This window comes from Notolabrus celidotus, chromosome 15, assembly GCF_009762535.1.
Source record: "Notolabrus celidotus isolate fNotCel1 chromosome 15, fNotCel1.pri, whole genome shotgun sequence".
NCBI lineage: Eukaryota > Metazoa > Chordata > Actinopteri > Labriformes > Labridae > Notolabrus > Notolabrus celidotus.
In genome coordinates this window covers 2549930-2574513 of record NC_048286.1, presented here as the reverse complement: position 1 = coordinate 2574513, position 24584 = coordinate 2549930, and the positions used below count along the sequence as shown (strand labels likewise).

General features: G+C 42.9%; 1 protein-coding gene across 2 annotated transcripts in view; it reads right to left on the bottom strand.

Moving 5' to 3' along the window:
• LOC117826229 (cadherin-6-like) overlaps nt 1–24584 on the bottom strand; it is an 86793-nt gene that overhangs the window by 15696 nt on the left and 46513 nt on the right. The window contains exons 5-8 of one of the 2 annotated variants that reach the window (XM_034702156.1): nt 23102–23289; nt 20396–20646; nt 16974–17119; nt 11606–11727 (exon numbers count right to left, since the gene is read on the bottom strand). In XM_034702156.1, coding sequence (XP_034558047.1) covers nt 11606–11727; nt 16974–17119; nt 20396–20646; nt 23102–23289 — 707 coding nt within the window. The remainder of the gene's footprint in view (nt 1–11605; nt 11728–16973; nt 17120–20395; nt 20647–23101; nt 23290–24584) is intronic. The other variant, XM_034702155.1, reaches the window with a different exon arrangement.

The following is a 24584-nucleotide window of genomic DNA, read 5'->3' as shown; positions in this document are numbered from 1 at the left end:
CTTCAGAACTGTACAACTGGAAGAGGCGGAGCAACGCTGTCCATTTTTATTTACAGTCTATGGTTCACATGCTCACACGCCACACTCTGTATTTCTCACACAGAATAATAACTGGGACAAAGGCCACCAAGTTGCACCACTATTCAACAGGTAGGAATCAAGTGGGTTTCCCGTAGAGTTCAGAATGAGCTTGCCACGCACAAGCTAATCAAAAAGAAAGAAATAAATATAGCTACCAAACAGCCAATCAAACAAAAGCATCACTGTATCCGGGTAAAACAATGCAACAATGTAACGTTCCAAATAAAAGGATGCACCTGCACAATGCAGACTGATTGCAGATTAGAAGATGCGGTCTGTCTACATCCTGTAATATAAGCACTGCACTAATGATTATTTGAATTTTTGCAGTGGACAAGATAACTACACATACTTTACAATGAAGGATTCCCCCTCAGCTCTACACTACAGGAGAAACTAAGGAGGTGTTTGTGTCTCCTTCTAGTAAAAATATCTTGTTCGGCTTAGGATGAGCCACATTCATGTGACAAGTTCAGATAAACGTTTTATATTAAAATATTACAAACCAAAAAGGAGAGCTGAAGTGTTTGAAATGAGTAAAACATCAGCAAACGGTGGAAGCGAAATGTAATAACCAAGTTTCTTTAAAGAATGTTACAATGTCATTTAGCAGACGCTTTTATCCAAAGCGACGTACATACGAGAACAAGAACAACACTAGCAAAGATCTAGACAAGAGGAAACAAGATCAGTACGGGTAACAAAGTGCTTCAAGTCAATTTGGGTGAAGGTACTGCCAAGCAGTGTAAAGGCAATGCACAAAGTAAATAAGGAACATCTACAATGAAGCAACCAAACCATTTAAGACCTTCCATTATCATCATCAACAATTAACATCACCACAATAATGACCAGAGTACCAAGTGCTGGGTCACTCTAGACCTGAACACAGATTCCCAGAGTAGAGCAGGACAGTGTGAGTCAACTGTAGCTGGACAACATGATCTGCCACTGAGGACAACAGTGGAGAACAGTCTAGCTAAGTGCATAGTGCTTCCTAAAGAGCTGGGTCTTTAGCTGTCTTTTGAAAGTAGAGAGGGAGATCGAATGGAGTGATGACATCATTCTTATTTTATGAAACTGACGGAACACATGTTTCTGACACACTGGCAGACTTTTTTTTAAAATTATAAGTCTGGGTTTATTTTTGTTTCAATATATTAAGATGTTTATCTGTTCAATGTGATTTATATTGGAGCGCCTGTGAGGAACTTTCAGTTTATGATGGTTTTGGCGTCCCCCAGTGGACAAAGTGAAACCTCTTATCCCTCTGCTGCTCCTGTGTGCGTAAGTCAAGTTTTGTTGCAGAAATCTCTCCCTGTTTTCTTTAACAATCAATCAATGAACTTGCTGTGAATATCTCCTGTGAATCTAAAAGTGAGGCTGCTTCGTTTTGAGTTTTTGCAGCGCGGGACATTTCAGCAGACTTGTTTCCAGAAGCTTCTAGCAGGTGTTTCTATTTGGGAAGCCCATGTTTCGCTTCCTGTCCATTCCAACTCAAACACAGGCCGGGATGAGCTGCTAGCATTAAGCAGCTTCATACACAAGATGTCTGAGGAGCTGGTGGAGACCAAAACCAGAGCTCAACATGAAGGCTAATGTGGCTCTATGTCTGGTAAATGAAAACATGTAAAGCTGGTTAAATCAAACTGTAATCATATTACTGAGATGTGAAATCAGAGCAAGTGTTGTTTATCTCTGACAGTGCTCAGCTGGTGTCTCTATACGTCTCTGACTCTATAACCAGTCTTATTTAATTGAATGGGAGACACTCACTGAGAGATTAAATGCTTTAACAAGGATCTGTTCCAATAACACACACACACACACATGCTCTGGCACACGTACACTGAAACAAATCCGCAGCCTGAGGGAAGCAGCAAGGATATCCAGTGAACAAATACTGATGATTAACATTGATGGACAGATGAAAGGGCAGAGGAATTAAAGGATGAAAGGATGGCAGGATGACAGCGATGTGAGGAGAGCGATGGCAGAGAGCCACTACGCTCAACAATGACAGGATGATGAGTGTGTGTGTGTGTGTTATATTTAACCTGTTACGTGATTACACATACAGATTTGTGTTCTTCTTCCATTAATTGTTGCGTGAGATGAGATGCGTGATATATTTGTGTGTGTGAGTGTTTGTGTGCGTAAAGCCTTATTTACAGTCCTCCATGTGTGAAAGCTGCTGTCAGCCTCCATGACAGATTAGCTTCCAGCCTCAAAGAAGAGAGTGAGCGGTCTCAGGAGCTCGGCCAATCAGCTGCAGGACTCTCTCTCTCTCTGTATCATAAGATTGCATGTTTTAATCATACTAGTTGCATCAGTACAGTATGTGATTCATCATGTGGTGTGGTATTACAGCAGAACACCATTACGTTAAGTAGGACTGTTTAAAGTGTTTAAAGAGTCCTGACTTATAAAATATTCATGACGACAGATATCTAACAAAGTGAAAGTTGTTTACCGTCAGACTGTGGAGACCTCAGATTACAGCTAGAGGCTAATTAAGATTAATCAATGTAAATACATCTGACGAACAAAGAGGAGGAACAAGTTAAAATCCATGACAAAATGTGAACTTTCTACTTTGCTTTTTTAAAACAATTTCTGAGAGTCAAAACTTTCTACTTAGTCATTCTCATGCTCCATCCCTTTGTTTTAGCCTGCAGCGGTCAAACAGGCTGTAATGACTGTGAGATAATCCTTAGAGGCAAACACTCACAGTCGATTTACATCCACTCAAAGTTCTTGTTTTTCCTCTGACAGGCTCAGATCAAGCAGAGACAGAGCTCAAGGTGCATTTTGACTAAGAGTTCCGGGGTCTTTTAGCCCCCAGAACTACTTTACCCTGAACTAAAAGGTCCTGTGTCCACATTTTTATCTGCGCTTCAACCGTGGGCTGAAGTCCCGGGTAGATTGTGCAAATCAGGCCAGTGACGTATGGAGAAAAAAAAAGTAAATGCACTACACCACCAGACCAGTAGAGGGCAGTAAAACAAAGAGGAATGCCATTCATCACAGATGACGCCATAGAAGCAGACGGACAGACAGGTATCATTATGAGCAACACAACAGTTAGCCTGTTAGCATGAAGAGACTCAGCTGGTCTGTTTTAGATGGTGCTATATTTCATCACAGATGGATTCACTGAATCAACAAGTGAGAGGAGATAAGCGCGAGTAGCAAAGACGTTTCAACACGCCTTTAAAATCCTTTTGAACTCAAAAAGCCGTAGCAGAGATCGGCCGGTGTTTTGGTTTAAACAGCAACCCTGTTAACTGGAGACTCTCAGCCGGATGCATCCCTCATAAACGTCTTTAGACGATCATTAAATATCTGATGAGGATATTTTGAAATCTTAATAAAAACTAAACTAGTTTGCATTCCCAGGAACTCCCTCTGTGTTTCAACAGCTGTGTCAACTCCACAAACACTGACACGTTCAGCTGAAGGTCTCCAGTTTACAGGGTCACTTTTAAAACCGTAACACCGGGAGAGACGCATTCACGGTGGGCTGAGAGAAGACTACTGTTACAAGCTGCTAAATCAAGAGAATCACAGCTTCTTCTTTTGAAAAGTACACACACATACAAAAAAGATAGAACAAATAAAAACTAATGAAAGAAAGAGAAATCAAGAGAATCACAGATGTGTGTGATGTTATTGTGGACGGAGGGCGGAATAAAAACTCTGTGGTTAATCTACCAATCAGACACGTTCAGCATTACAGGCCCTGCCATCCGAAAGTCCTGGGACCTTTGAAAAGTACTACCCCCCTAGCAGGGATTTTTTAGGGGGGAGATTATCTACCCCTGAACTAAAATAAGACCCTCGGTCCTCTGGTCGAAACGCACCTAGTTCAGGGGTAAAAATTCCCCCGGTCGAAACACGCCTTTACAGACTCAGATCTTTGTGTTAAAGAGGAAATCTACTGATTGTGACCTCACAGAACACGAAGCATCAGGCCAACCTCTGCCACGATGCTTCAGTTTGCTTCCAGTGTTATGTTGGAGCTCTATCAATCATTTTGCAATGACCCAGGTAATTTGTTGTTGTTGTTGATCTTGACTCTTAAATGTATGTGTTTATTTCCTGTAAGTAGCATCACAAAAGCTGATGCTTTTATTTTGAAAGGTTTGCCCAAAGTTGAGAAACGGTCATGCCAATTGATATGAAGTAACTTTATAACCTATTTTTGTGGTTCTGTTAAGTGTTGTATGGAAGTCTTCAAGCTAACGTCGGCCATGTTTAAAGTGTCCATTTGAGTTTGAACACATGGAATGAGGAGAGCTATTGACTAGTGTGTGTTTTATTTACAGTATGTGGCTTAAATAGAGTGTGTAAATGTATTTCATGTTGTTTTGTTTTAAAAGGGAAACTTGAAATGTTGTTTTAAGCTAACTGTAATTAGATAAAGCACACTTTGAGGTTGTAAGATTTTGTTTTTTATGGAAATAAACAATATTCATAATCCCTCAAAGCTTTAAAAGTAATGTTAAATGTAAATTTAAAGTGCTAAAGTGATTTTGTTAGCACATAAAGGTTTTAATGTTCTTGTTATGGTCCTCCTTTAGCTCTTACGGTGTGTTCACTGCGTCACGTCTGATTCATGAACGCCTCTTAAACAGCAGAATTGTTCTCACCTGTGTTCTTAAAGTGATGAACAACGTGTCCTCATTAGTTGCTAGCATAGATATAATGCCCATATAAGGGCGTGACACTGCAGGGCCATACACAGAAATCACAGTGAAGTTGAGAGACATCAGGAATGTGCAAATCAAATTAAACCGATGGCGCACTGGACTCCAAGTAAAAAGTTGATTTAGCTAATCTGAAACAGAAGTAGAGCTGCTGGAAGTGAAACACAAACAAGCTGATTTATTTATATAATATTTGAAGGCCTCAGTAGAGAATATAAAAAGATATATTCTTTGATATCACTCGTTCAAAAGACGCCTTCATCAGAAACAGCAGATGAAGTGAAATGAAAAGTTTGATCTTAAATCTGAAGGAAAGTTTCCTGAGACAGACTTTTCTCTACTTTTAGTCCAATAACTGAACTGACTGGACGCTGACTTTAAAAAGCCAATGTCATCTTGTACATCAGGTTCATATTTCATGTTTGGTGTGTGTAGATCTATATCTGAACATTAACATTAGTTCCTCCATCATTGATCAAATTATCAAAAAGAACCACAATATGATTAATACTGAAGCACGAACAAGAGGAGACTGTGATGTACGTGAAACCAAATTCAGCCAAATGGTCTGTCAGAGGCACACAGTCCTGGAACAAACTACCAGCTCACATCAGGGAGCTTGAGAACTACTGTACCTTTAAGAAAACACTTCAACATTAAAAACAAACCAGTCATGAACACATGAATAATCTGTTTCCTCATTTGATGCCCGTTCCCATGGGCTTTGGCCTCACCTTCCATCCTTCCAAGTCACAAAAGTCTATGTTGTGAATGTAAATCCTGTTTGTAAGTCAGTCCGTGTAGCATCCTGTTAACTGTCTTGTGACATCCTGTAACTTTAAATCTTGTTGTTTTATGTTATATGTGAGTACCTGCCTCAGGACTACAGATGAAATGTAGCTTTGTGCTAACTCCAGCATATTTACATTGAGGCATACTGTTGAAATGTTGATTAATGTGCATTGTCCTAATCAAATAAACTCAAATTAAATTAAATTAAATTAAATCTGATTCTGATATTTTAAAAATGATTACCTATTATTACATATTCATAAATTAACATGTTGCAGTTTAAAAGAAACATTGCATGATTGAAATAAAAGTTGATTAAATCCAAGCAGCAACCTCCGCTCTAAAAAGATGAGGCCAGTGCTGAAGTGTTATAAACTACAGTTCATAGACAATCCGCTTCAGGCTTGCTCTGGAAGTACCGGAAACCACATACACACCAATTCAAAGAAGCCGATCTTCACAGCAGAAATAAACATGTTTACAGCCTGGTGCAAAAGACGAGTGTAGTCTGGATAGCTCATTTCTCGATCGGCACACACTGTACGGGGGGTGAATTTTGAAGATATTGAGATTACCAGTCTTCCAATGAGAGGCACAGATGACTTGATTGACAGGCGGGAACACTGTAGCTGTTGGCTAGGAGGCTCAAAGCCCGCCTCTTTACGTCACAATCGCTCTGCAGCAGTTATGTTGAGTTCAGCATTTCCAATATGGCTGCCGCCGACAATTGTCCTCAAAACAGCTCTTTAGAATCAGATGGATGACGTCACGGATACTGCGTCCATTATTTATACAGTCTATGATTAAACCATGTATTTATAAAAGTCTTAATATAAAGTAATAAAGGTGCTAAATGAAGGAAAACACATACAACAGTTTTCGCTCTGACATGTAAGCGGTCAAATGTTTGTCAGAGTGCTCATGAGTGTTCTTGGATTTTGTTCTAAGCTATGAATAAGAACATTTTGGTGAACTGTTGGTGAATGAGGCCCAATGTTCACAGATGTTTAAAGGAACTACTCTTCATAAAACTTTGAGAACCACCAGTGAGAGAATCAGACCGTTAATCAGCCGAAGGTGCAATGCTGTTAATCGATCATGTCTCAAAAGGAACAGATATGACCCAACAAACTGAGGCAGCAGAGGACGAGCACCTCTGATGTTCAAGGACTTAGTCTGTCAGTGAGGTCTGTGGCTTCAAACAGAGCATCCAAAGAGCTGCTCTAGCTTGAAAAGGGATGTCTGTTTCTTCTCCTTCTCTAAAGTTCTGGGATACTTGTCCCCATAAGTAATTTAGGCGCAAAAATACTTCCAAACAAGGTCAGGTTAAAAACACCAGAAGCAAATCGATTTCTGTGACGGTAGAACTCAAAGTGCAGAAACATTCTCCACACAAACACAGGAGACATGTTGGCCCACATTTATCTCCGTTTGAGGGCCAGTGTGGTCGTATGAATGTTTGATTTCGTGCAAACGCTCTCTTTCTATTCATAACATGGGATTACCAGCTGACTTTAGCCCCCTGTGTTTGGCATGTCCCATAAGTGATTCATAAAAGCGCATCAGTGCACAATGTCTACAGAGCAGGACCACCTGCTCGGGGCGGGCGCACAGCTGCTTCTAATTCTGCGGCAGAGGTTGTTTGAGTCCAGAGTAGCACACTGAAATAATGTCAGAGAGCAGCAGGAAGCAGCTCTCCAACACCGCCTGTGTGTGAGTGTGTATGTGTGTGTGCGTGTGTGTGTGTGACCATCTATTTACTTCTGCTGAGGATGTTTTTTTAGGTCATTCAGGTTTGTCATGACTCGTCACGGCCGTAGCAACAACTCCGGGTTGGGTTTATTCAATAACAAGTTTTGGTACGGGGTGTAGGAACCGTAAGTAAGAAAACAATCCTTTTAGAAACAGATTCTGACGTTTTCAGATTAACTCAAGCTCCTTCTACACTAAAAGTCCATCCATGAGTGCGTTAGCATTTCTTGCAGCAAGGAGATGACTTCTGTTCACTGAATGATTCAAATATACAAAATGTTATAAAACTTTAAAACTGCAGAGACCGCTAAGTGTATCATATCATATGCATCAGTTTTTAGGACCTCTGCATCATCAGTGTGATATCATTTTCCAGTAAGAACCTGATGCATATACAGTCATGGCCAAAAGTTTTGAGAATGACACAACTATTAATTTTCACAAAGTCTGCTGTTTCAGTTTTTATAATGGTAATTTGCATATACTCCAGAATGTTATGAGGAGTGATCAGCTCAACTGCAATTAATTGCAAAGTCCCTCTTTGCCTTGAAAATGAACTTTATCACCAAAAACACATTTCCACTGCATTTCAGCCCTGCCACAAAAGGACCAGCTAACATCATTTCAATGACACACAGGTGTCACACACATTAACACAGGTGTGGGTGTTGATGAGGACAAGGCTGGTGATCAATCTGTCATGATTGAGTGACTGGACACTTTAAATGAAGATGGTGCATGACACCATTGTTCCTCATCTGTTAGCCATGGTTACCTGCAAGGAAACACGTGCAGCCATCATTGCATTGCACAAAAAGGGCCTAACAGGGAAGTTTATAGCAGCGAGTAAGATTACACCTCAGTCAACCGTCTATCCAATTATCAAGAACTTCAAGGAAAGAGGTTCAATTGTTGCCAAACAGGCTCCAGGGCGCCCAAGAAAGTCCAGCAAGCGCCAGGACCGTCTCCTGAAGGTGTTACAGCTGCGGGATCGGGCCACCACCAGTGCAGAGCTTGCTCAGGAATGGCAGCAGGCAGGTGTGAGTGCATCTGCACGCACAGTGAGGCAAAGACTTTTGGAGGAAGGCCTGGTGTCAAGGAGGGCAGCAAAGAAGCCACTTCTCTCCAGTAAAAACATCAGGGACAGACTGATATTCTGCAGAAGGTACAGGGACTGGACTGCTGAGGACTGGGGTAAAGTCATTTTCTCTGATGAATCCCCTTTCCCATTGTTTGGGGCATCTGGAGGAAGGCTTGTTCGGAGAAGACGAGGTGAGCGCTACCATCAGTCCTGTCTCTTGCCAACAGTGAAGCATCCTGAGACCATTCATGTGTGGGCTTGCTTTTCGGTCAAGGGAGTGGGCTCTCTCACAATCTTGCCTAAAAACACAGCCATGAATAAAGAATGGTACCAGAACGTCCTCTGAGAGCAACTTCTCCCAACCATCCAAGGGCAGTTTGATGATGAAGAATGCCTTTTCCAGCATGATGGAGCACCTTGCCATAAAGCAAAAGTCATAACAAAATGGCTCGGGGAACAAAACATTAAGATTTTGGGCCCTTGGCCAGGAAACTCCCCAGATCTTAATCCCATTGAGAACTTGTGGTCAATCCTCAAGAGGCGGGTGGACAATCAAAAACCCACAAATTCTGACAAACTCCAAGCATTGATTATGCAAGAATGGACTGCCATCAGTCAGGATTTGGTCCAGAGGTTGATTGACAGCATGCCAGGGAGAATTGCAGAGGTCTTGAAAAAGAAGGGTCAACACTGCAAATATTGACTTATTGCATGAATTCTGTGTAATTCTCAATAAAAGCTTTTGATACTTATGAAATGCTTCTAATTGTATTTCATTATACCATAGAAACATCTGACAAAAACACCTAAAAACCCTGAAGCAGCAGACTTTGTGAAAATGTAATATTTGTGTCATTCTCAAAACTTTTGGCCATGACTGTACAATCAGATACATGCAGTGCACAGATAATCCACCAGGTGTGAGTAATTCATGCACCAGAAGGACGTCACTTCAGACATCCAAAATGTCAGCTGTGGATCGTGAAAACCTCGGTCACATGACTCCAGCTGTCCGGAGGTCCTGCTCCGTGCTGCGTTCTGAAAACACAACCGGTGGGTGTTGATGGTCGAGAGAGCACAGAGCAGCAGGACTGCAGTGGATCAGAAAGGGACCAGACACGGATCAGGTGGAAGTCGTAGCTGCCTGGCTAAACACCCACCTGTGAACTCAGCACACCTCTAACTGTGACTAATTACTCATAACTCTTATTCTCAATAAAATAAAAAAATGGATAACAGTTTTCAGTTATAGAGAAATGTTCCAGAAAGCAGAGACCAGGACTATTTCTCGCACCGGGCTGTAAAATGTGACATTTTGAATATAAACTCCAGTGGTTGGCTTTTGGAGAGAACTATAAACTGCAGTTTGTTGAGTCTTTTTGTAGCAGGAGGGCTGACTGAAAACATTGAAAGACACCACCTCCATCAATGCTGTCTGTATTCAAGGCCCCTGTCAGACAGTCTGAGTTCTTTGTGTGGTTTTATTCTATTATACATAAATGTAATGTGTTTCATCCTGACGGTGGAGTCCTGTGCTGCTCTGCTCTCACTGAGCTGACCACCTGCTGGCTGAGGTGAACAGATAATTAGCGTCTCCTCCACTGATTCACAGCAGCTGCACTTAAACTCATCATGCCGCTGAGGGAATAATCTGTGTTTAAACCAGGCTATAATGAAAGTACACACACCCAAGGCACAGACGCTGGCAGGCAGGCCCTCATGGGGTTTAGATCCAGTTCAGGTAAAAGACTGGAGTTTGTGAAGCTGTGAGGGCGAAACAACTCTCTTTTCCTTTTCATGTTTGAAGGAGAGAAGCACTCTTATGGCAGGGTTTTTATAGTTAGACAGCTCACACATGTGCTTTTACTGCTCTTTGACCCTGGTGTCAACTATCCTTCACTATAGCATGATAGTCCTTCTTAAATATGGCTCCATATAGACTCAAAAGCTGTACTCACACGTGCACAAATCTCCTAAAAATGTACCAAAATGCTCAGGGTGGGCTGCAGTTTTCCTGGTGAAGTTTCTACGTGAAGTCAGGCGAGCTAAGGAAATATTCAGGAAGATTGACAGAGTGTGCGTTGGGTTGGTGATGTTACTTTTGACTGGCTCAAACATGGCAGAGCGACACGTAACATGGTGATGAATAAAAACCAGAGACTGTGTAAATAATGGACGTAGTATCCGTGACGTCACCCATCTGTTTCTGAAGAGCTGTTTTGAGGCCAGGCGGCGGCGGCAGACATATTGGAAATGCTGAACTCAACATAACTGCTGTTGAGCAAGACGTGATGTAAGGAGGCGGGCTTTGAGTCTCCTAGCCAACAGCTACAGTGTTCCCGCCTGTCAATCAAGTCATCTGTGCCTCTCATTGGAAAACTCGTAATCTTAATATCTTAAAAATTGCCGCGCTCTAAAAAATGTCACCCCTGTACAGCGTGTGCCGATACAGAAATGAGTTATCCAGACCACACTTGTTTATTTCTGCTGCAAAGATCAGCTTCTTTGAATTGGTGTCTATGTGGTTTCCGGTACTTCTGGAGCCAGCCTCAAGCGGATCCTCAATGAACTGCAGTTTTTACCACTTCTGCATTGGACTGCATTTTTTAGACCGGAGGTTGCCGCTTGATAAAAACGTGTGAGGTTGAAGAAGGAGGATCATTTTCATGACTAGAACACAAAGACATCTGCAAATCTATCCATTCAGACGTAGCATTGGTGTATGTGCTGTGAGGGGAATGTGTCAGCAAGCATCTTGTGCTGCATTTCTAGAGCAGGAACTTTGTGGAGGATTCCAGAGTGACTCCAAAGCAGAGACATAAAACATCTCTGGGGCATTTTTCCAACCCCACTAAAAGCCCTACTGGTCCCTGAATTTCCAAAAGTACAGGAACATTTGCTGCACTGATAGTTTCTGATTGGTTGTGTAATATTTCAGAGTTGAGATGAGGTCTATGAACAGCCCTGGTTTTATCATGTGGGCCTGTGGAAGAACACACCTGACCCTTTAATGTCTTCAGTAGGTGGCTGAAATGCAAACGCTGGGCTCCAGGAACATTTCAGTTCCTTTAAAGGAAGTTATGGAGTAAAAGTTGTGCATACTTCATCTCTCCTCCTCTCCTCTCGATCCAAACTCTACAGAACAATCATTTCAGCTCAACAGTGAAGTGAAGTGATGAATCTTTGTTACCTTGCCGGCCTTCGTCCTCTCACACACGTACGTTTCATACGTAGTGGCGAAGGTGGGGGCGTTGTCATTGATGTCCAGCAGGCGTATGTAGACGGGAACATGGCTGCTCTGACGTGGATTATCTGTAAGGCAAACACAGGGAAGAGTTCATGCTGGGAAACTACCCCCCTCCTCCTCCACCTCCACCTCCTCCTCGTCTCACTGCGAGCTGTTTCCTGTTACATGCTCAACCACTTAACTGAAGGCCACCGCTGAGCAGCTCGCCGCCGTGATTAACCGTACCTTGTCAGGATGTCACGAGGAAGACGTAGACATTCAAAATTAAAGGAGAGAACATGAAAAGGAAAGCAGTAAAAACAAGTTGTTGCATAAGAAATGACATTTTTTTAAGCGTGTGTTCAAGTATGTGGTTTTTAGAGCTCTGTAATTTTCACAGCAGGTCTCAGTTCAACCCAGGAAACCAATCAGGCTTCATTTCACACTCAGTCACACCGAGGGTTTCTGATCAAAGCTTCAATGAGGACAAATAAACCATTTATTATAAGAAAACTAAGCTGAATGTTATTTTAAGGTTTCAGTGTGTTCTCCATCACAAGAATAAAATCAGCAGAGTCCGACAGTCTGAGCTCAGCGTGAACAAACACTGAGCTCAGTCTGCGCGACTGCAGGGTCACAACCTCAGACCGGCAGGGAGAAACGTCTCCTCCATAATGTACACTGATCTGAATTATGACATACTTTAATGAGCCTGTAACAATGTAATGAGTTATTCATTTAGTCATTCATCAGCCTCTTATTATAAGATTCATCAGAGCATTATATGCCCGTTGCTTCGATGACACTGTGTGTTTGTGTTATGTTTTAAGTCTCACAGACACACAGATTCTCACAGATCATAAACTCTGAACCAGTGGCGGCTGGTGGAGTTTTCTCCAGGGGGGGCTATAACTCCAAAATATTAAGCAAACATGTACTGAGGTATCACACCACAGAACATGACACAGTCTATTATTTTAGAGAGGATGGGCCTGTTTTAGTCAACCTCCTCATTGTGCTGACAGATCCCTATCCTGTAGTCTTCATCAAGCTGACATGAAATGTTTCTTTTTCCAAACATGGCTCGTCACAGAGGATTTTCAATGTGGATCCCAGTTTGTTCATGCTTCTTTATCTTTTCTGAAAAGTGCTTTAAATCAGTAATACCCGTCTTAATCCATGCTGGGTCAGATCCTGATGTTTGAAAAAGGAGGCAGGGAAAACAGAATAAAGCATTAACCAGTCCCTCCAGGATTTCGCAGGATTTTTTTGTGAGTGTTGCGGCCAAATAAGCCTGAATTTGCGACAGCTTTTTGAAAAAATTGCAGCAAAAGTTGCAATTTTTTTGTTGCTTTTTTCCCCCAATAACATCTCTGGGGCAAGTAAATACGCTAAATTACAGTTGTTTTTAGAAAACATTCTTGATGTGACCACTGTGACTGTATTTTGATTCTCTTGATTCACAGAAAAATGCCATAAAAGGACTGTATTGCAGATTTACGACGGTCCCTTAATGCACCTGCAGTGACAGAGGCACTTGACAGTAGTGATGGGAATTCCAACTCTTTTTAGAGAGCCGGTTCTTTTGGCTCGGCTCACTACAAAGAGCCGGCTCTTTCGGCTCCCAAGTGGCTCCTCATATTTTTTTCTTGTTTGAATGACTGTGTTACCTAAAATAATGTTGAACTATATGTAAAATGAATTACTAATGTAAAATACATACATTATATGAAATGTGCATCATTTAAAAGGCTTTATTTATGTTCTCAACATGGAGCAGAGTTCTACAGAAATTAAATTATAAAGTACAAAAACAAGACTCATCTCAATTAGACAAAAAGGTCCAATCTCTGATGTCTGTATATTATTTATAAACTTTTAAACACCTTCATTAACAGCAGGTTACCTTGACTGTCTTTATTCTTCACTTATTGCACTGATGGATAAACAGTTCTAATGTCCATGACCTGGATGACTGAGAACCTTCACAGACAGTCTAATGTATCTTTGCAGGTTTTTTGTGGACCCTAATTGATGACACTTTCACCTTGCACAGTCTCCCCTCTGACATTGAACAGTCTCTGCCTTTTAAATGTGTCAAAGGTTTACTGTGTTTCCTGCAGTCACTCGTTTTCTCACCTTTCCAGTGCGTTCTCTCTCTCTGTCGCACACGTTCTCCCTCTCCTCTCTCTCCTGTTGCTGCTCACTGTGCTGTCTGTGTCTCTGACCCCTCCCCTCCCCGTTCTGCTCAATGTAGACACGTGATTGGTCAAGACGCCACCATGTCTTGACCAACCACGTGAGGCTTTCACAGAAAAAGACGAGGAAAAAAAAAAAAAAATCGGCTCCCTGTCAGAAGCCGGCTCCCGTCGTTCACTTCAAAGAGCCGGCTCTTAGAGCTGGATCGTTCGCGACCGACACATCACTACTTGACAGACGGTCAGTTCACGGCACTCTGAAATGCATCTTCATCTGTGATGACTATGAGTTGATCAAAACTTACTGAAGGTGTCTGATGTTTCACCAAACTGGATTAAATCAAGCTGTAGACGCAGAGCTTTTTACGGTAACCACGGCAACAACGTCAAACATTAAATATTAAACAGACGTCCCCCGGTTGTGTCTCTGTCACTAACGCACACCGGGGGTAAAAATCATCAATGAAGATGAGACAGATGCATGGAGGTGAGGAGAGCTGGTTCATAAAGCACACCTGCTGCAGGTAGAGACCAAGCTAACACTGAGCCCCTCAGATAAGAACTCTAGTATCTATAAATAACAACGTTGTCATGGTCACTTGTCCTGCCTGCTGTCCCCTCTCTTCACCCGTTCTCTGTGCGTGTTTTGCTGTTGAAAAGTGCCGGACTTACTTTTATGTTACAAGGAAGTGAAATTGATGATGAAACCGATGACTTACAGGGGCTGAGGTTCAGATGATTGGTCAAGTTTGCAGCAAAGTTGTGGTGATTGTATCAAATTGCAAGGCCGTGCAAAAATCACGCTGATTGGTTGAATTCACTTCGTTGATAGTTGCAATCGCGAAATCACAACTTCCTGGAGGGACTGATTAACCTCACTACATGCAGTTAGCCAAGCCTTGTTGCTAAACCAGGTCCTGGAAGAAGACCAGGTGTATTGTCTCCCTCTGTCTTTGGACTGCTGATTAATGTTGATGTTGGACCGATCATCTTTGGTCTGTCTGATGGAAGTTATGTAAAGCATCCATCAGAAAGACCAATCAGCAACGTCTTCATCACTAACCGTCCCTTCTTCCTAGCTTTAGCAGACTTCACGTGCAGAGTGTGTGCAGGTCGGTCAGTGTGTGTCGCGGTGCTGATTTCAGTCTGTACGTGACTTTCAACAAATAACAAACAAGCTTCAGAAAGTCTCTTCCTCTTGTGATTTATTTTACTGCACCATCCTCTGTGGGCGTGATCGCTGCAATGAATGATCTGTATTTCTGTCAATAATTTGTCCAACATTTGTCAAACACAGAAGATGTCTCTCAGCTGGACACAACCTCTCAGCTCTACACACACACACACACGCACACACACACACACACACATGCACAGATACCGAGAGTGTGTGGGGGCGGGTCTGATACACAGACAGGCGCACTGCAGGCGAGTTAAAACAGACTGTTTGAATTTGGGCATGAATCATTAGTAAGTGGACGTTTGACTCTGTTCACCACGCACAGCTTTTAGATTGAAGAGTCAGAGCGTACCTGTTTCTGCTTTGAAACCACATCAACATCAAACCAGTGTAGGAAATCAATGATTGATAAAAAGGCAGAATATTAAAGCCTGCTGTGTTTGTCTTTGACTTCAGTTTGATTTGATATCGTTAAGTTTAAAGAAAGTAACTTTAAAACACTTCTGCATACAGACACAAAGGATTCACTTGATTCTATTCATTCTCCTTGTAGAAACAAAGAGACAGTTGTTAAAAAGAGATGCATCCTCTTTTCAGAGAGACTGCAGACACTTTAATGTGGACTTATTTCTTCTATCCAAGTAAATAGTTAGAGAATCAATGGGCATCGCAAAGACAGCATCATGTTTTTGATGTAATAATGAGCTAAAAGATGCCCGGCTAAAGGCTGGTTTATACTTCTGCGTCACCCCTACACAGCATGTGGTGCTCATGTCCATGACGTGGACTTGAGCACCACATACTTGTGCGTCGATGTGTCCGTGTCACGCAGCAATTCTCCACCGAAACGCTTGAGGGCAGTGTGGTCTCTCTGATCTCTCTGTTTACTGTTCCACAGAGATTCAGAGCGTGTTATGTTAATCTACAGCTGATACATGTTGCTGTTTATCATACAGACATGATTACATGAAGAATAGAGAGGAGGAGATGAAATACACAGATGATGAGTGGGGATCCCTGAAGTGCGGGAAATACAATGCCGCTGACGGACCAATCACAGGGCTTGCAGTCCGTGTCCATTCGACGCGTGGTTACTAGGGATGGGCATTTTAAGCCAAAATACTGTTTGATAATCATTGGCATCTATTCAATGAATATTCAAATAATCACCTTCCCACACAAACACACACACACACACACACACAAACACACACCTGTCCCTTTAATGGCCCGTTTGTGTGGCAGTCTAGTTAACCAGCAGCAGGATGAGGTGCTGCTAGTAGCTGGCACTGACAGCGTCTGTCTCAATCTTTATGTCAGTGTTTCTGTGACGCGACGTGGCGTGTGTGTTTACATGTTACAGCCATGCTCAGTCTCTGGAAATACGTGTGCAGTAGTGTGAGATTCAGAAACAGAGAAAATCACAGCGACTGTTGCAAATGTTTTCTTCTTCTTTTGCTATTTAATGCAGTTTGCATTCTTCTTCTTCTGTTGTTTAATGCAGTTAGCAAGCAGCAAATGTTCTGTAGCCACCGTCTGGTAGTATTACAACCAGGCACCAGTGAAAATGATGAAACATGTACTTTTAAAATGAGAAAATATTCAAAGTAACTCTTTGATTTTTACAATATTTGAATATTTGAAAATCATTGCCCATCCTTAGAAGTTACATTTTGGAGGAGGTGTATGTCAGCTCTGTGTGTAGGCCTCTGTGTAGGTATGAGGGCTATGCATACCTCTGGTGTAGGCTACGCCGTTGATTCGACCCAGAAGTATAAATCAGCCTTAAAACTGAAGAAAAACATCTAACAGGCAGGTTTCTGTCAACCTGGACTGAACCTATCAACAAAGCTAAAAGCAGAAACCTGTAAGTTATTTAACACTCTCTGTAGCTGTGATTGATGCTTTGTGGTAGCAGACATGAGCAGCATCAACACATCCACCCTGACCCTGCCGCACTTACTGAACTCTGCGGCGATGACGGAGATGTTGTGCCAGGCGCTCTCCTCTCTGTCCAGGTTCCGCAGCAGGAACACAGAGCCGTTCCCTGGATGGACGTTGAACAGGCGGTCCATGTCAGTGCGACGGTCGATGGAGTACCTGGACCAGAGAGAGAGACAGAGAGAGGGTGAGACAGAGCTACAGGTTTTTCAGGATCGTTCATTTCTGCCGGTCTGTGAAGGAGCGTGAGTGACAGGAAGTCAAACATTACATCATGTTACTCACTTTGCTGTCATCAACCTAAGTGGAGGAAGCTGCTACAGATTATTGTCCACAGCTGCTGATTAGAGCTCAGTGCCACAATGTGAGTACAGGGTTTTAAATGAGGCGCTGAAAGCTTCAACAATGAGAAACCAGCTGACTGATTCTACCTGACGAGGTGGTTCCTATCAGAACCAGCATTCACTGTTTCATCAGTCTGAGCTGCAGCAGCTCTTCTGTTGGACCAGAACACACAGGCTCTTAGCTGTCCATCACCCTGTCTCCTGCTCACCTGCTCTCCCTCCTTAGACCTCTTCTGGTAGGTCCTGACCCCTGCAGACCGGGAACACCCCATACGAGCTGCAGGTTTGGAGACGCTCTGACCATCACAGTCTGGTTCTCTCGTCCTCACTCTCGCACATTCTCCTGTTTCAATATATTCACCTGCTGCCTGACAGATCCCTCCCACTGACACATCAGAGAGATAATCACTGTTAGTCCCTTCAGCTGTCAGCGGTCCTGTTTGATGAAGCTTATAGTTAGAGCTGGCTCAGGCTTGGACCAGCTCTTAGTTATGCTGCTATAGGCTTAGACTGACACACTGGGATCATGTCTCACCCCCTTCCCCCCAACCCCCTCATCACTTACTTTAACTCTCCCTGTCCCATTAAAGTTACTAACCATAGACCTTTCTGGAGTCCCTGAGCTCCCTTGTCTCGTAGGTTCCTCTGAGCTGCCGTAGACGTCCTCCTGCTGTGGACATTCCAGACTCCAGCTGATACGGACGTGCTGGACTCCAGCAGCAACAGCTACTACTACTCATCTCATCACTATCACCGCTCCCTCTCTCTCTTATTCTCCTCTATCCCTCTTTCCAGACCCAACTAGGTCTCAGCAGATGTGTGTCTAACATGAGTCTGGTTCTGCTCGAGGTTTCTGCCTGTTAAAGGAAGTTTGTCCTCTCCGCTGTAACTAGCTAAATACTGTGAGGTGCAATGCTCATGGTGGATTAAGGTGGGGTCAGACTGAGTCTTATCCTGTCTTGGTGTTGGGTCTCTGTTCATAATTTGACATAGAGTGGTCTAGACCTGCTCTGTTTGTAAAAGAGTCATGAGATAACGTTTGTTGTGATTTGGCGCTATACAAATAAAGATTGATTGATTGATTGATTGATTGATTGATTGATTGATTGATTGATTGATTGATTGATTGATTGATTGATTGATTGATTGATGTTATAGCTGATGAGTTTAACCTAAACAGCACTATTTTTCTTGACCCTAACCAAGCAGCTTTGGTCTCTGAACTCAGCCTCGACCCTTTCACCCGTCAACCTTTTGATTCAGAGGTATTCTCCTCCTCTGAGTTTCACTTTGGGATCCACATTGTTTCTGTGGAGCTGATGTGTGATTTTATCAGAGAACGTGTCACCGCCATGACATTCCAGGCTGTCAGGAGGTCGTGGTTATTTCACAGTTCTCTGAGGGTTCAGGTAGGTTAAATCCTGAGGTTAACATTCACTCCTCCTTCATCTGTTTGAAAAGCTGAAGTGAAGTCTGACCCTAAAAAGTTGCTCTTAAACTATGATGTGTAAGGTTAGATGACAGGGAGCGCTTATATTGTAACAAGTGGAATCACATAATAGAGGTTGCTGGAAGCTGCTGCAGTCTGTCCTCTCCTCCTTTTCAATCTCACTGTAGCCTTTTTTAAAACATCACAGCTACTTGAAAATCTCTTCCTCTGTCTGCGGACTGCTCACAGAGCATTCTCTATTTTTGAACGAGTTGCTGAATGCAGCTATTCGCAGCTTCACAGCACTCTACAGATAATGGAAGTGCGATGCCTCTGCTTCTGCCTGTCAAAGAGGAGGCAAACTGCTGCGTGAACAAGAGCCGCATATGAACATCCAGGGAGCGTGCATCAAGGCTGGTTTCGCCACCGCACTATCACATCACACTATTATCAGCTTTTAATTATGTACCATTCAATCTTAATGATTGATTTCCATAGGGAGGAAGATGAATATGAAAGCAAATATTGTCTGAGAGCATCCAGGCTCCATCATAATTAGAAAGCACTCAACAGTAAAATAATAGATGATACAGTCACAGAAACAAAGGCCCAAACACAAGGATAATTGGGATAGAGTTTGAGTGTGTGTGCGTGTGTGTGTGCCCCCTGTGACACATCATTTTAAGAGCACTCCATGCTCCCATGCTTGTTTTAATTGGAATATGTTCCTCATCAGTTGGCTGCTTTAAATGTGCAGAAGTAAGAGCTCAGTTCCAGTCTGCACACACTCACACTGCTGTCACACCTCCATCCACCCGTTTCATCCTTCACCTCTCCCTCTTTACATCACACACATTTCCTATCATCCCTCTGTCCTCTTCTTTGTTTCTTTGACTCAAATTGGCCTTCAGGAAAGTTCAGGAAAGTTTGAACTTATTCTAACAGTCCTGCTCCTCCTGATCAATACCCGCCGCAGCAGAGCAAATTACAGAGGGCTTCAGGACTGCTATTTCGTAAACATCAGGAAATTCCCAGGATGTACTCATGACGTTTGAGTAATGGACAATTACCAACAGGAGAGCAGCAGAGCTCAAAGTATCCTAATACAGAGTCCCAGTAATGAACAGTGCTGCAGAGAGGAGGTTTAAATACAGCCCGTAGGTGCAGCTCTGTGTTGTGGATGCACTCAGCAGTTTTCACACTGATGGCTTGGTTTATCATTTTAACACTGATTACTCGACCGCCTGTCTTTAAACCGACCCGCACTTCATATATACCCCTCTGTTCCCCCTCTCCTATAGGAACTCATCATGCTCCTTCACAGAGCAGAGGTCCATTTAAAGTCAAACTTCATCCAACTTCAGAGGAGTTCTGCTGAGGTTTCTAAAACAGAAGTACAGACTCGCAAGATATGAATATGTTTAAATAGAAGAGCCCTGCACTGCAGACAGAGGCCCACTGATTCCATGATAGCTTTAGATTCCAACACAAACTCTCAAATGGTGAAGAGACTAGAGGTTTAAGACCTGATGTCAAGGTAATAAATTCTGATACAGGCGTCAGAAACTTTCAGATCTTTTCTTTGTGGTTGAGAACCAAACTCAAAAGTGAAAGTGCCTTTACACTGAGAAGTTCACCAATCAGACGGAGGTTTAGTCTTACTTGACCATGCTGCGAGCTCCATCAGGGTCCATGGCGCTGACCGAACCCACGGCCACGCCCACCGCAGCGTCTTCCTTCACCTCCATCAGGTAGCTGGCTTTGTCGAACAGCGGCGGCTCGTCCACGTCCTCCACGCCGATCCGGACCGTGGCCATGTCTTTGGAGCCGGCTGACATGAAGCGGGGGTCCAGCTGGGTGTTCTGGACCTGGATCTCCACCGTGTACGACGGCTTCTTCTCAAAGTCCAGCGGCTGCAGAGGCACAGAGACAAAGAGGACGGAGTGTGAAGGATCATTTCTGTGGAGGTGATGGAGTTATTTCCAAACATCTTCCTTTGAACAAACATTCATTAGTACTATTATTGTTGCATATGTCAGGTTCTTAACCTTAGGATTGTGGGTGGGTTTGGAGGAGGGCTGGGGTTGGGATTAGGATGGGGTGGTCTTTTTATTTCTATATATATCTTTCTTTCTTTTTTTAAATTCATTCTATTTCATTTATTCTATGTCATTGTATGAAAAGTGCTTATAAATAAAGCCTGACTGGTTGATTGATTGATTGATTGATTGATTGATTGATTGGTTAATTGGTTGATTGATTGGTTGATTGATTGGTTAATTGGTTGATTGATTGATTGATTGATTGATTGATTGATTGATTGATTGATTGATTGATTGATTGGTTGATTGATTGGTTAATTGGTTGATTGATTGATTGATTGATTGATTGATTGATTGATTGATTGATTGATTGATTGATTGATTGATTGATTGATTGATAAAAGTCTCATTCTAAGGTAACAAAAACAGAGTGATTTTATATTCAAGTGATTAAACACTCATTTAAACAACATGATGGATACTATATTTTGTCTCAACCTAGTCTGATCTTATACATGCCGGTAAATACTCATAAGGTATCAAGTCAGTCATGTCCTTATTTGGGCAAACCTCGTAACCTTAATATCTTCTGAAACATCCATCCATTATCTTGACCGCTTATCCCATTAGGGGTCACGGGGGGCTGGAGCCTATCCCAGCTGGCTTTGGGCGGAAGGCAGGGTACACCCTGGACAGGTCGCCAACCCATCACAGGGCTAACATAGAGAGACAGACAACCATTCACGCACACACTCACACCTACGGGCAATTTAGAGTGACCAATTAACCTGGTGAGCATGTTTTTGGACTGTGGGAGGAAGCCGGAGAACCCGGTGAGAACCCACGCATGCACGGGGAGAACATGCAAACTCCACACAGAAAGGCACCTGCCCAACCGGGGATTCGAACCAGGAACCTTCTAGCTGTGAGGCACCAGTGCTACCCACTGCACCACCGTGCAGCCCTTCTGAAACATTGTGTTTTAAAAAAATTCACCCCGTACAGTGTGTGATGATAGACATAGACCCAAGCCATTTTTTGAACCAGGCTGTAAACATGTTTATTTCTGCTGGAAGGATCGTCTTATTTTAATGGGTGTGTATGTGGTTTCTGGTGTTTCTGCAGCCAGCCTATGTGGACGCTCCATGAACTGCAGTTTATTACATTTCAGCATGGGCTTCATATTTTGAGACCGTAGGTTGCCACTTGGTCTCAACACGTAGTAATCTTACATTTTAAAAAGAGACAGCACTTCTACTCCATGTAATAACTGAGCGGGTGAGTTTATGTGTTGTAAAACGATGGAGTCAAAACAGCTTTGACACCATGCTGAACACCACAATTACATATACTGCAGCAATATATGGTTTGGTTTAACATGTAATTGAATAGCTGAGCAGAATAAGAGGCCGGCTCTCTGTGAGGTAAGGTACGTCTCTTTTACTGCACCGTGCTGCTGATTGTCTGGATGACAAAGGAGGGAGAAGAACTGCACATGCTGTTACAGGGAAAGCTCTGACATTAATAAAAACGTGATAGAAAGCTGCTGACAGACTCAATCTGATGACGAATGATAATAGTTTTTCAAAAATGAAAGTGTTGATGAAATCTGCTTCTCCACAGCGCTGCAACAAAGCTCCAGATTTCCGTCAGCAGCTGTATGTGCGCTGTTTTTACTTCTGTAAAAGAATCCTCAGCTCGCATCCTGCTGACAAAATATCATTACTTCTTTGTTGAAGCTTCCAGACATGAACAAAAGAGTGTCTAAATATCAATTGTGATTCCACATCAGTAAACAGGCACTCTGTGAGGACACTGGGATTCTTTTTTTTTTTTTTTTTAAATCCAGCAGCATAAAAAGCTCCAGTCCTGCGTATTAGCGCCTGCTGCAGAGGCTGGGACGGGGGGTTGTGAAGGTAAAGATGAATAAGTTTAATTTGGTTTCTTTCATCTGTCAAGCATGCCCAAGCTTTGCATATTTAACAGTACGTGCAAAACAGACTACGTGGGCAGGGTCCTTATGAGCAGAAAGTGTGGGATCTGCTGAATCACTGCTTTAGAATTAATTTGATTTTACTAAAGCCGTGAGAAAAATACAAAGATAATTAACAGACAGCTCCATCAGAAGGTGGGCATCAGGTTTCACACAGCGTGCAACAGATGGACTTTGACTTTTCTATGGACAGAATGTTTGCTGCTGTTCTCTCTCCTTGTTAATCTAATATTACATTTGATTGAAGACATCTTTCACCCTCTTAAAATGCCCTTTTCAATTAATATAGTTTATTAATGTGATCTATCAGCCCACAGTCCTTCCCCAGCTGACCTTGCTGACGGTGATGACTCCCTCCTGGGTGTCTTTGTCTGTAGAGATGTCAAACATGTCCATGCCGTCTCCACTGACGATGGTAAAGTACATCTCGGCGTTCTTCCCGATGTCTCTGTCAGTGGCTTTAATCCTCCCGACTGGAGTGCCGGACTTGGACGACTCTGCGACTCTGAACTGGTAAATACCTGAGAACACAGAAAACAACACACTCAGCTTCATGACGCGGGCCTGGAGCTGCTAAGAGGGAGTGCTTCAACAGCTCCAATCTTTTGCTGATCTTTCTGAGATACTGTAAGCATGAAAAATGAAAACTGTTCCAAAGCTCTCTGCAAAACCGCCAAACCACCCAGCGCCAGCTCCCTCATTTAACGTGGTTAGAAAAAGTACAGACCACTTCAGCTTGGATACACCTTTAGTGCCTGCAACATAAAAAGCATTCTGAAAGGGAAAAGGGTGCAGCGGTTGTTTTGCAGGGTGACGCTCGTGACAGCGTTTTAGCTGTCCTGAATGTTCAGCTGTATTCATTTGAACCAGAGGAAACAGCTGAGGACTGTGGCAGTGCAGGGCCAGGCTGAAACCAACGTTTGGTGTTCTGAAGTGTAGTGTAACCATATTTTGTTAGTCGAGCAATGTAATGGCTGTTTCAATCTATAATGAGCATTTTCCTCATCAACAAAAAGATGCAAAAGAAAAGAATCCTTTCTGTAAGACAGAGAATGATGAGCTGAGCCTGTCAGGGAAAAAACAAGAACTACTAGTGGGAGGATTCTGATTGGGTACATTTGACCCCAAAGATTCATTACGGCCTTGAAAGCCTGTTTCATGGCTGCTGGCTCAGACAATTCACCAGAGCATTTATAGAGGTTCTTATACTAAAAACTGAAAAAGTAATAAAATAACCCACTCCATAAAGGTCTATGGACAAAAACCTCTTTACTGTGATACCCCAAATGACTGCAAGCCTTAAGGTGCATTTCCACCAAGTGTTCCGGGGTCTTTTAGCCCTCAGAACTACTTTACCCTGAACTAAAAGGTTCCTGTGCCCCCATTGTTGTCTGCCTTTAGACTGCGGGCTGAAGTCCCGGTTAGATTGTGCAAATCAGGCCAGTGACGTATGGAGGAAATAAAAAATAAATGCACTACACCACCAGACCAGTAGAGGGCAGTAAAACCAAGGGGAATGCCATTCATTGCATATGACACCATAGAAGCAGCTGAACAGGCAGGTATCATTATGAGCAACACAACAGTTAGCCTGTTAGCATGAAGAGACTCAGCTGGCTCTGTTTTAGATGGTGCTATATTTCATCACAGATGGATTCACTGAATCAACACGTGAGAGGAGATAAGCTCGAGTAAATCCTTTTGAACTCAAAAAGCCGTGGCAGCCCTGCACCCCGAAAGTCCCGGGACCTTTGAAAAGTACTACCCCCCTAGCAGGGGCTTTTTAGGGGGGGAGATTATCTACCCCTGAACTAAA